This window comes from Diabrotica undecimpunctata, chromosome 9 (assembly GCF_040954645.1).
Source record: "Diabrotica undecimpunctata isolate CICGRU chromosome 9, icDiaUnde3, whole genome shotgun sequence".
Taxonomy (NCBI): domain Eukaryota; kingdom Metazoa; phylum Arthropoda; class Insecta; order Coleoptera; family Chrysomelidae; genus Diabrotica; species Diabrotica undecimpunctata.
In genome coordinates this window covers 18,733,598-18,747,423 of record NC_092811.1, presented here as the reverse complement: position 1 = coordinate 18,747,423, position 13,826 = coordinate 18,733,598, and the positions used below count along the sequence as shown (strand labels likewise).

Genomic DNA, 13,826 nt, shown 5'->3' with positions numbered 1-13,826 from the left:
TCCATTCGTTCACTGTTGTGTACCGCAACTAACTGTACGCCGCATGAAAGAATGTTCGTGCACACACGTCGATCTCCAAATGGAAATACAATACCGTCATGGCTAGCAGAATCTGGGCATGTCTTGATGAAAAGGTTCGATCGGAAGAACAAGTACCAGCCTATCGTAGAGGAAGTGGAGGTAATAGAGGCAAATCCTGAATACTCTTTTGTTAAACTGAAAGACGGACGGGAGACCACAGTGTCTAATCGTCATCTGGCTCCGTGTGGACGAGGTGAAGGGGAAATACTAGATATACCAGGTCAAGAATCAGTGTTCGTAGAAGACCCACATGAGTTACATTCGAGTCTTAATGATATATATATATATATACCCGGTATTTAGGCGTTCCACGCCCTTCCGGTAGGGATCTATGGAGGAGTATCACCTAGCCGCAAGCCCTTATCTCTTGCCGTACTGCTCCACCATAGGCCGATCAGATACCAGCATATTCTAGTCTTAATGATTCCTCATCCAATACAACCACGCAAAACATGCAGCCCCTGGCAGATACATCTACATCTCCCCCTCCACCGGATTCATTACTTCTTGAAGAACCCTCAATAAGTTCTGAACAGAGCTTATCGCCTCCTTCAGCACTACCTAGAAGATCTGAAAGAATTCGTCATTTACCACGGTATTTGGAAGATTATAGTGTGGGAGAATGATGTGATATTAACCTCCTTAGTATTGCTTTGGCTGTAGACTTCTAATATTGTAGGCAACTTTATGCTGTCAGTGTTTGACAGAAGTCACTGTCACTGCCATATTAATTTCTATTGTTTTTGTTAACATTATATGTACAATTTATGTTGATTAAAACCTTATATCGTAGGTTTTGCTTTATCATTTCAGATATTTCTAATAATGTTAATTGTAAAATTTCAGTTGTTTTTAATCCTTAATGTGTTTGAATTTGTAAATTTTATTGAATAAAAAAAAGTTAAAACATTTTATCTACTCTTGCTGTTAAAGTGTTACTTTATCTACCCTTGCGGTTAAAGTGATACTTTATCTACTCAAAATAGTTGTTATAGCAACACTTTAACATTAGCTATGGAAAAAATAGAATTGTCTATTCTAATTCTTATTAATTTGTACAGCGACCCTTGGTGCTAAACCTTATCACGTGCGAGAAAATAAAGTAATTATTAATCGATATTTTTAATTTCCATTTACTCATTTTCATTTATTAAATGGGTAGTTTAGTCCACAAAAAATTGTATTTAACAATCGATAACAAGTACAAGTTGTAAACGTATCGATCAATACGCTATTAACATCAACGATCAAAATAATGAACCTGTCACCTTAAAACTTTATCAAAATTTAAAATGTCATCCACTTTATTTCGTTTAATGCGCTTAATAACACTCAAACTTCATAAGATTCCTATTACCCGACTTCTAAGAAACTCGAGCAAAAATACATGCGATAAAGCTAATAAGACCTCGAACAATAAAAATTTATCGGTAGTTTTAAAGAAAGCGAATGAAATTAAACTGGAAGAAAGGCCTGTGCCGGTCCCAAATGATAATCAAGTTTTACTCCAAATGGAAGTTGTAGGTTAGTGTGATTTTATTAGCTCTTTCTTTATTTATATTTCCCAAATAGTGTTTAGAGTATTGTAGGAGGTCACTAGAACTTTACAATATTTTTAAACGTCAGAAAATATATCGTATGTACAGGTAATTATGGCCATCTCAATAACATTTGTCTGTATTTGTGGCCAAATATAAGTTTTTTAAAAAGTAACTGTTATTGCAGTTATATGAGTTATCTAAATATATATTTGTTTTATTATATTTCAAAAATTGATAAAAATATGATATTTATGACGTAATTAATAAAATACTGCTATTGACCATATTACCAACATGGTGTCGGCAATATAGCCACTCTACAATAAGCAAATTTTTATCTCTATCTATGAAACTTAACACATAAAACAATAAAATAGTTTCATAATTTTTCCCAGTTTTATTAAATGCTAAGTAAATACAGTACAAAAACTTAATATTATCTTATTTTTCACAATCAGGGCAGAAGAATGTATTCATTTTGTCTTTAGCTGTGAGACCCATGCACTCTTCGTGGACATAAATGCTACATACGCTACATAGTCTCATATCTACCGTTCTGTCTTCCTTGCATAATTTGCAAAACCAAGATTCTTGTTTTTTTGTTTCCTTTTTTTTAGCAGGCAAGGACTTAAATTTTTCTGTTAAATTGGGTAATTTTTGTAGCATTGACTAGACTTTTTTACCACCTGTAGTATACATGTTGGCTTCAATATTTTCTGAATCGCTTATTCTAATGTAGCTACCGAATAAATCTTTAGTAACAACTTGAGCTCGACTATTGCTGTCTAGTTTTCTTGGCTTTTGTTATTGTTCTTGATTGCTGCGTTTTCAGTAGTTTCAAGCATACTTGAATGAAGTATAAGTAGATGTTTAAGGAATCACTCTGATCGTCTTCTGAATTAATAACTTCATCGCTGACATGATGTATGTTCAGACATACTTCTTTTGAGCTATTTTTCGATTGTAATCCCAAAGTAGAATGACAACGGTAATCTTTTTGTTGCATGCCTAAAGTTGACGGGATACCATCATCTGCTTTATTACCAACGTTAGTTTCTGACAATGGCACATTCTCTTTATCTTCCTAATATTGGTACGTGATAGTACTAGGAGCAAACGCTATCTCTGGGATAGCTTCTGGGTTGAATGGATAAATTTCTGTTGAAGAAAATCCCGATTTTATATTAGATGGTGTCATTATTTTGTCCCAAACAGTCAAAAGAATTGTCCCAAATCTCTGTTTAGTAATAACACGATCCCTATGAATAGAATAATATTTCATAACTTCATCATCCTAGTAATATTCAAAAGCTCTAAATACAGCATTGTCCATTGGTTGGAGCTCGTGAGTAGTATTACTAGGTAAACAGTAAAAAGTGATTTCGTATCTTTCGGCAGTTTCTACAATAGTGTGATCCAAGTGACATCTTTCTCCATCAAATATGATCAAATTTTACAAAGTATTGAAGCCAAACTGAAAAAGTTTTAATATTCATGCTGCCTTTTGCATTTATTTAAACAACAGCACCTGGAGGTAATGAGTCAACCCATTCTGGCTAACTACGTTTACCCTTTAGAAGCATCATTAGAGGGATTGCTTTACCAAGAGCATTACCACAAGAAACGATGGTAACACTTTGTCCATATTCATTTGCAAAAACATGTACTCTTCTTGCGCCTTTTTGTGCCAAAACTTTCTGCTGATGGTGAATTTTAACCTGAAACCTTTCTCGTTTACATTATATAGCCGTTCGGCTTTATCGATTATGTTCATTTCTCTTAAAATACCTTCCAGCTCAGTACACTGATCAATCTTTAACAACAAATTTATTAAGCTTTTGTGCCCTAGCCGGATTTAAGTATTGTGCTTTCCTAGGCCTGATTTGAGAATTTTGCTTTATAAAACCATTAAGCCAATAACGATCAGCTATTTCTTTTCTTTCTTGAAAAGGATTTGGGATTTTATTGAGTTCTTTATACCGATATACACACTTACAAAGTACCCTTTCAGTAAGTGGATATCCAAGACGGATAATACGTTGAACTAATTCTGCTTCTTGGGCATTTGTAAATATAGTTTTTCGCCATAGACAAGACTTCACTTGCTTTTCCTCTTCTAAATATCGTCGAAATGTCCACCTTGGAATGTGATATATAGGACTAGCTGTATTAACTGCGGTTCCATTTTCCACCGCTCTCAAAGCTACTGACAAATTTTCTTTGGTCCAGTTGCCTCGTAGGCCCCTGCACTGATACTGAGGCATTTTTGATTTTTGTATGGCATGGCTATATAATTCTACTTTTCACCAGGCCATATTACTGAACACTGTATTTTGATATTTGCCTACAAAAAAATGTAGTAAATCAAAAACTATACACTAAATAAGAACATGTACACGATTATTAAGGTCTACGAAACAATATGTAAGTACAATTATTATAACAAAAACTTACCTATTAGAAAGAGATATGATGTTTTAAAAAATTATGGAGTTAATAATCAGCTTCTACAATGGCAACTTTTTACAACAATGGCGTACTGTGCTGATGTATAGTGAATGTAGAACCATCTTTAACAATTTCAACAATAAATTTATATTTTTATGCTAGTATCAAGATTTCTATCGTTTAAATATAAAAATAGTCTTTTTCTTCTTCTTGTGGTACCTATCCGTTACGGATGTTGGCTACTAGCATGGCAATTCTAACTTTATTGACTACAGCTTAAAATAGTCCTGAAGTGGTCAAAGAAAACCATTTTCGTAAGTTCTGGAGCCAAGATATTCTTCTTCCTCCTGGTCTTCTCTTTCCGTAGACCATTCTCTGTAATATAAGTTGCAGCAGGTTATATCTGTGATCGTTTCGCATTATATGTCCAAGATATTCTAGCTTGCGCTGTTTCACTGTGGATATAATTTCACATGTTTTATTCATCCGACGTAGAACCTCAATGTTTGTTATTCGGTCCACCCAGGAGATCCTCAGTATTCGTCTATAACACCATAAACGCCTCTATACACGCCCCTATAAAAATAGTAGGAAATTTATTAGATGGCCATATTACCGTACATGGCCATATTACCTACACCTACCTTATTGTTATCACAGAATATTGAAAAATTAAATTATGCAGTTTCACTTCCATTTTCTATTAAAATCACTTTTACATAGTCCTCAACCACACAAATCAGTGACTTATATACTGTATGGTTTCTGCACAGAAGTTTTGTATATCACTTTACTGCAAGTTCAAGATGAGATTATTTTTTGCTTTAATATTGCAACAATAAGGTCAGCAATTGATGAAAACTAAGCTGCAAAAAGAACGTCTAAAAAGGGTGGAAACGCTTAAGAAATCTCATCTGGTAGTAACATCTAATAACGACATAGTAGAACTACTAGCATTTCATCAATAGATTTTGATTGAATTGAAGATAATACTGTAGCGTGATTAAATAAAACGAGCGGTTCGAATTTATATAAATATATTTATTTATAAGTTTACAGTTCGGTACTCTCTTATCAACTAAACTCTACTTCTAACATTGTTACCTATATATACTACAGTTACTAGGTTCGAGAATATTCTGGCGTTGTCCCACCTCTAATTCGCCTACGTGACCGGTTATTCTCTCTCGCACTCGATACGCCGCGAAATTTCGAGAGTATTAGAGATGCAATGCAACCGTTACCTGGGCCATGCCAAAAGTATGTTCGTAACACTGCTCCCCTCTTAAATCTGATCGTCCCGATCAGCAACTCTATAGGTAGGCACAGCATGGCGGAATCTACAGGACTCTCCAGCTCTGCATGAACCCTTTAGAAAGAAATAACAGTCTACTGACTTTGAAGGATACGATCTCATCGGGTTAATGCAACACACAGTAATTCGTACGCCGGTGTCTCGGAAGATTACTTCAAGCATGCATCTGACAATCTTCCAGTCCAGATTATCTAGTGCATGGCCTATCTTGGGTAAGGCCAAATTCTTGATGTAATTGCACACAATTTTCTTCAAATTAGTTAGAGCACGCCATACATCCTCGTAGCTTGCCCTGTCTGTATACGACTTCCTGGTCACCATATACAGCAAAGATCGAGAACCATCTTCTAATCTCAGTACTCTTCCAACTTTAGGCTGCTGGTTTTTTAACTCGTCCAAACGACCGAATTTCTTATAAAATACGGATGAGATTCCTTTAGTCATCTCAAGATCTTGGGCAACACAGTGGGCTAGAGAGACGTTATGCGGAACACTAAAAAGATCCTGCTGAACTTCTGTGGTCACGCCGAATCTAGCACTCTTTCTCTCTGCGTAATTTGACATAAATTCATTAAAGCTTGGTCGCCGGTCATCTTTGATCTCATGTTGAAGGGTTCGTGCTTCCTCTGTTTCATTTGAGCCAGCATATGGTGCAAGACGATTTATGTGAACTACTTTTGGTTTACCTTTCGGCAACTTCTTAATTCGGTATATTACGTCATTTATTTTCTTTTTAATTTCATATGGACCTTCCCATTGTCTTTGCAGTTTGGGAGACAAGCCTCGACGACGTTGTGGATTATAAAGCCAAACAAGATCACCTGCTTCGTAGCTTTCACTCTTGCATCGAGAATCATATTGATCTTTCATTCTGTCACTGGCTATCTGGATGTGTTGTCGGGCAAGTTCATGAATGTTGTTCATTCTTAACTTCAGGCGGTCGACATAATCTTCGATTGCAACATGTTCTTCGGAAGGTCTGCAGCCAAACTCTAGGTCGCAGGGTAAACGAACTTCACGACCTAACATCAGGCAGGTTGGAGTCTGGCCTGTAGTTTCATTCACGGCTGAGCGGTAGGCCATTAGGAATAAATGAATATGCTGGTCCCAATCTCTTTGATGTTCTGATACAACCTTGGACAGGTGTTTACCCATTGTTCGGTTCATTCTCTCGACCATTCCATCCGATTGAGGATGCAGGGGTGTCGTTCTGGTCTTATTGACACCAATCAATTTACAAACGTTTGTGAAAAGGGTTGACTCGAAGTTTCGGCCTTGGTCGGAGTGGATCTCCAAGGGAACACCAAATCGGCTAAAGAATTCTTTAAAAAGTACCTCTGCAACGGTAGCAGCTTCTTGATTTGGTATCGCATAAGCCTCAGTCCATTTCGTAAAATAATCCATGGCTACCAGGATATATTTATTTCCATCATTTGTCTCTGGAAGTGGACCTGAAATGTCGATTGCTACTCTTTCCATAGGACTACCAACATTGTACTGTCTCATGGGTGCCCTCTTTTTACCAGCTGGACCATTACTGGTTGCACACAGTTCACATTTCCGGCACCATCTTCTTACATCATCTTTACAGTTCACCCAATAGAACCGTTCTCGAACCTTTTGCAGAGTCTTCGTGATACCAAAGTGTCCACCTGATGCACCGTCATGCAACTGACGCAATACTTCTGACACTTTACTTTTAGGTACAATTAACTGAAACTTAGTTTCTGTACCATCATCGTTCTCAAAGGTTCTATACAGAAGATCATCTTTCAGCACTAGGCAATTCCATTGGCTCCAGTAACACTTGACCTCTGGACTACATGCACTAATGTCTTGCCAAGAAGGTCTTTCACTTCTACGCATCCAATCCAATACTCTTTTTATACATGGATCATCTGCTTGAGCGTCTTGTAGCTGTTGAGGCTGCCATTGCTCATTAATGACTGTGGTTCGTCTCACGGGGCAAAGTCGTTCTTCTAATTTAAGACAGTGATTACAATTTGCACTGCACGGCCGTTTTGAAAGGGCATCAGCATTTAAATGAACTCTGCCAGCCCTGTGTTCGATCTCGTAATCATATTCTTGTAATCGTTCTAACCATCTTGCCATCTGGCCCTCTGGATTACGAAATTGTAGGAGCCATTTTAGAGAAGCGTGATCCGTGCGAAGAAGAAACTTTCTGCCATACAAGTATTTATGGAAATGCTCACAAGCCTTCACTACGCCAAGCAATTCTCTCCTGGTAACGCAATAGTTTCTTTCTGGTTTTGACAAGACTTTGCTAAAGTAAGCGATGACTTTCTACTGCCCATCTTGGATTTGGGAAAGAACAGCTCCTATTGCACTGTTGCTTGCATCGGTGTCCAACACAAATTTTCCTGTCTGTCTAGGGTAGCTTAAAATCGGTGCGCTGATCAGAGTCATTTGTAAGTGTTCGAAAGCTCTTTGACACTCTTCGCTCCATGTATATTCTTTGCCTTCTTCTGTCAACTTTGTTAATGGCTTGGAGATGTTGGCAAATCCTTTGACAAAACGTCGGTAATACGTACATAGGCCAAGAAAACTTCTAATTTCGTATTTATCTCTTGGTACTGGCCACTCCTTAATTGCTGCAAGTTTTTCAGGATCAGCTGTTACACCATTACTTGCTACAATATGTCCCAAGTACTTCACTTCTCGTCGAAACAAGTGACATTTCTTCGGGCTCAACTTCAGATTCGCTGCCCGCAATCGTTGAAAGACTTCTGTTAGATTATTGGCATGTTCATCGAAGGATATTCCAACTACAATTACATCATCCAAATAAACCAGGCATGTTTTCCATGTTAGACCTCTTAAAACTGCATCCATTAATCTTTCAAATGTGGCCGGGGCATTACATAAACCAAAGGGCATAACTGTGAACTGCCAAAGCCCTGATCCTATCGAGAATGCAGTTTTTTCACGATCGGCTGGCTCCATGTCTACTTGCCAATATCCACTTTTCAGATCGAGTGTAGAGAACCAACGAGAACCAGAAAGTGTATCCAAAGTATCGTCTATTCTGGGCAAAGGATAACTATCTTTTTTAGTTACTGCATTGAGTTGTCGGTAGTCAATACAAAAACGTGTTGAACCATCTTTCTTCTTCACTAGGACTACTGGTGATGTCCATGGACTGTTTGATGGTTCAATTACCCCTTGTTTGTTCATATCTTTGATGATGTCTTCGGCTTCATCTCTTTTCGCAAATGGAAGTCGTCTAGGTTGTTGTCTGATTGGCTGAGAGCTACCGGTATTAATTTTATGCTTTACTATGCTTGTTTTGCCATTATCCTTCTTATCCATTGCAAAAACATCTTAAAATTCTATCAGCATAGACTTCACTTTTTTAGTTCGTTCATCATCCAGATCTTGGCACGTTTTAATCATCGTCTCAACAAGCTCCTTTGGATACTTAGATTTCGACGGTTTCTCATTAGTATTCATGGAACAAATCGAAGCCACGGAAACACACTGTCTGATCAAAGTTCTTTTACTTAACTTAATAGCAGTTCCCTTTAAATTCATAACTCTTACAGGAACGACATCTCGAATTCTCACCAAAGCTTTTGCCGTTAGGAACTCGGCATTATTCACATCTTCGACCATCCTTAAACTTCCCTCTCGGCAGTAACCATCAGGTCTGGTCATCAAAATTTTCTCACTATTACCGGGTATTGTTACGTCACAAGTAGTTATTAAGCTGATAACATCTTCTTTGTCTTCATGAAACGGCAACTCTTCACCACTGATCTCGAGAACTCCATCTTTGACATTAAATACAGCCCCAACTTTCCTTAGCAAATCCATTCCCAATATGAACTCATCGGAGATCTCTGCAATTAATACTGTATGTTCCACTATGGTCTGGCCAATGGATACTGACATATTAGCCTCGCCATATGTATTAATTATCTCACCAGTTGCTGTTCTAAGCTTTACTGTTGCAGGCAATAATTTAAGATGGCCTCGTACTACTTCTGGCCGTGCAATAGTTCTCGTTGCACCTGTATCTACCAAAAACGATCTACATTTATTATTGATACGACCCTCTATGTACAAGCTATGAATTCCACCTGAGGACGTAATGTTCACAGTTACTATGGGGGCTGTGTTTCTCGAGGTCGGCAGTTGCCCCTTGTTGTCGACCCGTTCTAGTTTTCCGACTGTTGTATCATTTTCTTGCAATTACGGCGAATATGACCTACGTCACCGCAATTCCAACATCTGGGCTCGCGTCTCTTCGGCATCGTGTTACGAACTACTTTTCGTACCATTTCTTCCAGACGTTCATCGTTTGGTTCGTCGCCTTCTTCAATGGTTCTTACCCGATGACTCCGTGAAGTTTGACTAGCTGTTTCATGTTCCAAGGCAATAGCGAGCGCTTCATCTAGAACTTTCGGTCTTGCTAGTCGTAAAGCTTTCTGTAATTCACTTTCTCTTAACCCATTGACGAAGGTATCTACAGCAATTTCTTCCAAAATGTTGTCTGGTACCTCCGGATAAGCCAACCGCACTATACGAGCAACATCTGCTTCAAACTCTTGCAAATTTTCACTTGCTCGTTGATTTCTACTTCTTAGTTGCGCCTTGTAGACTTGTTGTAGATGGGCATCTCCGTAACGTTTGTCTAGTCGAGTGAACAAGGTCTGGTAACATTTTTCTTGACCCTTAGGAATCGATCTTAGGATATCTGCAGCATCACCTCGTAAAGCAGCAGTCAAGGAAACAGCTTTTTCTTGTTCTGTCCAATGATTGGCTGTCGAAATAGCTTCAAATTGTCTAAGGTATATGGACCAAGAAGACTTTCCATCAAATGGTGGCAATTTGAATCTCATATTATGTGTCGTTTCGTCTCTAGGTGATTCTTCTTTCACTACCGGATCTAAGGCTATTGTATTAACTGGTGGTAGTACTTTTGTATTAGTTATCATGGTCTCTAATTGTTTGATCTTCTCTTCTACGTCTTCTATCTTGTCGTTTACATTTTTCTGTATCTTATCGAATGTTCTTGAGACTTCTTCAAATTTCTCATTGTTTTGATTACATACTTCTTTAATTATTTGAGAAGTCTCATCGAATCTTTTAGACACATTTTCAAATTTCTCGTCATTTTGTCTAGCTATTTCTTTAATAATTTGAGACGTTTCATTGAATCTTTCATCATTCTTTCGAGAAGATTCTTCTATCATTTGAGACGTTTCATCGAATCTTTTGGAAACAGTCTCGAATTTGTCATCAGTTTTTTTAGAAGTTTCTTCTATCTTCATTAAAACTGCTTCTTCTGCTGACTGAAAATGGAATGTCTCTGGGTCATCTCCATTCTTGTTAAGAACAGTTTTTAGTCGTTTTTGGAGTATCTTCTTGGACCTGCTGCAGTCTCCATCGCTTTCTTCCAGTTGCTCACGCAACTGTTTTACTGAAAGTTGTACTAGCAGCATCTTTGGTCATGCACACACGTACTTTTTAAATGTTCTTTCGTACAAAGATCACTACCGATCTACGCGGATGTTCCCGACGAACAATACTTTTCAAAAGTTCAAAAGTCTTTTTCAAAAGTCACTGCTGAATTTATTTTCTCCTACCCCACACCTGACACCACTGTAGCGTGATTAAATAAAACGAGCGGTTCGAATTTATATAAATATATTTATTTATAAGTTTACAGTTCGGTACTCTCTTATCAACTAAACTCTACTTCTAACATTGTTACCTATATATACTACAGTTACTAGGTTCGAGAATATTCTGGCGTTGTCCCACCTCTAATTCGCCTACGTGACCGGTTATTCTCTCTCGCACTCGATACGCCGCGAAATTTCGAGAGTATTAGAGATGCAATGCAACCGTTACCTGGGCCATGCCAAAAGTATGTTCGTAACAATACTCTTAATATAACATTTACCATGGAAGAGCTTAATCACTCTTTAAGTGCCAGCAAAAAATCGGCGCCAGACGATATTTCTGTTAGTTTCTTAGTAAATCTACCAGATAATGGAAAAAAATATCTTCTTAATCCATACAACAGAATTTGGACAAATATTGAGTTTTCCACAAAATGAATGCAAGCGATAATAATTCCATTACAAATAAATCACGAACTGATTCCAATAGGCCAATTTCTCTTACCAATAAATGCAAAATCTTATAAAAAAATGGTGAATCGTGACTGACGCGACACCTACCGCCTTCATCTGACTGTTTTGGACCTACCAATTTTCAGGTTAAACATATGACATATGTTTGACATTGTTAAATACAGGCGAAATTGACAATCATTAATAATTAACTTTTTAATTATATTTTTCCAGTTTATGTACAAAATAAATGTAGTATTAAAAATTGGGTTTTTCAAAATTCATCATAATATATCTTTTTAACCCCATACGGAAAAGAAAGGGAAAAATCTAGTACTGGCAAATCAAGTTTTTTACGTGAAAGAGCATATAATTAAAAACAGTAATATTAAAAGGTATGATATAAAAGCTAAAGTCATCAGGCACTCTGCAGTTAGCTTGAAGCCTTATAAAATATCATTTAAGGTAAATTATTTAAATATTTCCTATTTCAATTGCATAAAAATGAGATTATGTGATATTTACTTTTTCATATTAATAGCACGGATCCATCTTTTTCTTTTCTCTAATTTATATCCAAACTTTGGGAACCTATAAAAACTATACTTACTATTTTTGCTATTATTAGCACAATTAAATACGCAACATGTGTTTGTACACATTTTTGATAAAATTTATGCGTAAAAAGATTCCATGATTCCAATTTTGTCATATTTCGCCGCTACGCACGCTGGCATCGTTTCAAGGTACCCCTACCATGGTCACGCACGGAGCGAATAGACTAAGATGGTTATTGGAAAATAATAAATTAATAATCAATGAACAAAGCGGCTTTTGCAGAAACAGATCCACCATAGATAATTTAATAGACCTGGAGTCTGAAATATATGAATCATTTGCAATTGGACAGGAATGTCTTGCTGTCTTTTTCGACATAACGAAAGCGTTTCACATGACTTGGAGATACGATACTCTTAACACACTAAGTCATTGTGGTGTCAAAGAGTAACATGCTATATTTTATTCATAATTTTCTTAACAAGAAACAATTTAAAGTTAAGGTAAATGGTACAATATCAGCACTAAGGACCAAACAAATGAAATACCTTAAGGATCCGTTAGTAGTTCAACACTATTCTTTCTATACAGAAAAACTTACAATGTGCAATAAATGATCTTAACAACTGGTCGAAAGCTGTGGGATTGCAATTTTCTACAATCAAAGCCAAATGTATTTTATTTACAAAAAAATGGCACTCTACAAATCCAGATCTTCAGTCATATGAAAACAACTTAACTTTAATATAATTATCTTTAATAAGACACTATCTTGAAAATACCATATTATGCAAATTAAGCAATCTTGTCTATTTGATCTTAATGTAATGCGAACACTGTGAAATCATAATTTGGGCTCAGATTTGAAAATTCTGATTCATATTTACAAATCACTAGTACGATCAAAACTCGATTATGGATCAGTTGTATACTCATCTGCAAAGAAAACTCTTCTTGCTCAACTAGAAGTCATTTTTGGATTACATTTATTTTAGTTTTATTGTTTACTAATTAAAGAAAAATATGTTTATTTTACAGAAAATATGTATTAAACTAAAAGTAAAATTAATATGTTAACATTTTTTTCAGGCATTTGTGGTTATGATGTACATTACTGGCTAAAGGGTAAAGTGGGCCCGTTTAATTTAAAGGATCCTATAGTACTTGGGCATGAAAGCTCTGGAAGCATTTTAAAATGTGGTTCTAATGTTAAATCTTTACAACCAGGTGACAGAGTTGCTATAGAGCCTGGAGTACCTTGTCGGACGTGTGAATTCTGCAAGACTGGAAGGTAACAATATATTTTTGTATCTTTTTCTTTTTCTTCTTCTGTTGCTCTATAACTCTAATGACCGCGTTTACTATTTTACTTTACCTTTGAAGGAAATTCGAAAATCCACATATAACACACCAGCATTTCTGTGTCTGATTGACCTAAAAAAGCAATTGACAGAGTAAGACTCAAAGATGTAATCGATCTTCTATATAATAGAGAAGTTCCCCAAAATATGATAAAAACTATCGAAAACAACAAAATGGAAGTCAGAATAGATGGATAACTCACAAAATCTATAGAAATAGGCAGCGGAATAAGACAAAAGGGATTCATTGTACCCCATGCTCTTTAATTTGATCATGGATGAAATCATAAAAAGCGTTAACAAAGGAAGAGGATACAAATTGGGAAACAAAGAAATAAAAATACTCTGTTACGCAGACAACGCAGTATTAATTCCCCAAGATGAAGATAGTCTTCAAAAACTGGTCCACAGATTTAACATA

At 36.6% G+C, this 13,826-nt stretch overlaps 1 protein-coding gene across 1 annotated transcript in view; it reads left to right on the top strand.

Annotated features, from left to right (window-relative positions):
- Positions 1 to 1,317: 1,317 nt before the first annotated feature.
- Positions 1,318 to 13,826, top strand: part of LOC140450402 (sorbitol dehydrogenase-like) — a 39,273-nt gene continuing 26,764 nt past the window's right edge. The window contains exons 1-2 of the mRNA XM_072544019.1: positions 1,318 to 1,605; positions 13,134 to 13,335. Of these exons, the coding sequence (XP_072400120.1) occupies positions 1,374 to 1,605; positions 13,134 to 13,335 (434 nt within the window). The 5' untranslated portion in view covers positions 1,318 to 1,373. The remainder of the gene's footprint in view (positions 1,606 to 13,133; positions 13,336 to 13,826) is intronic.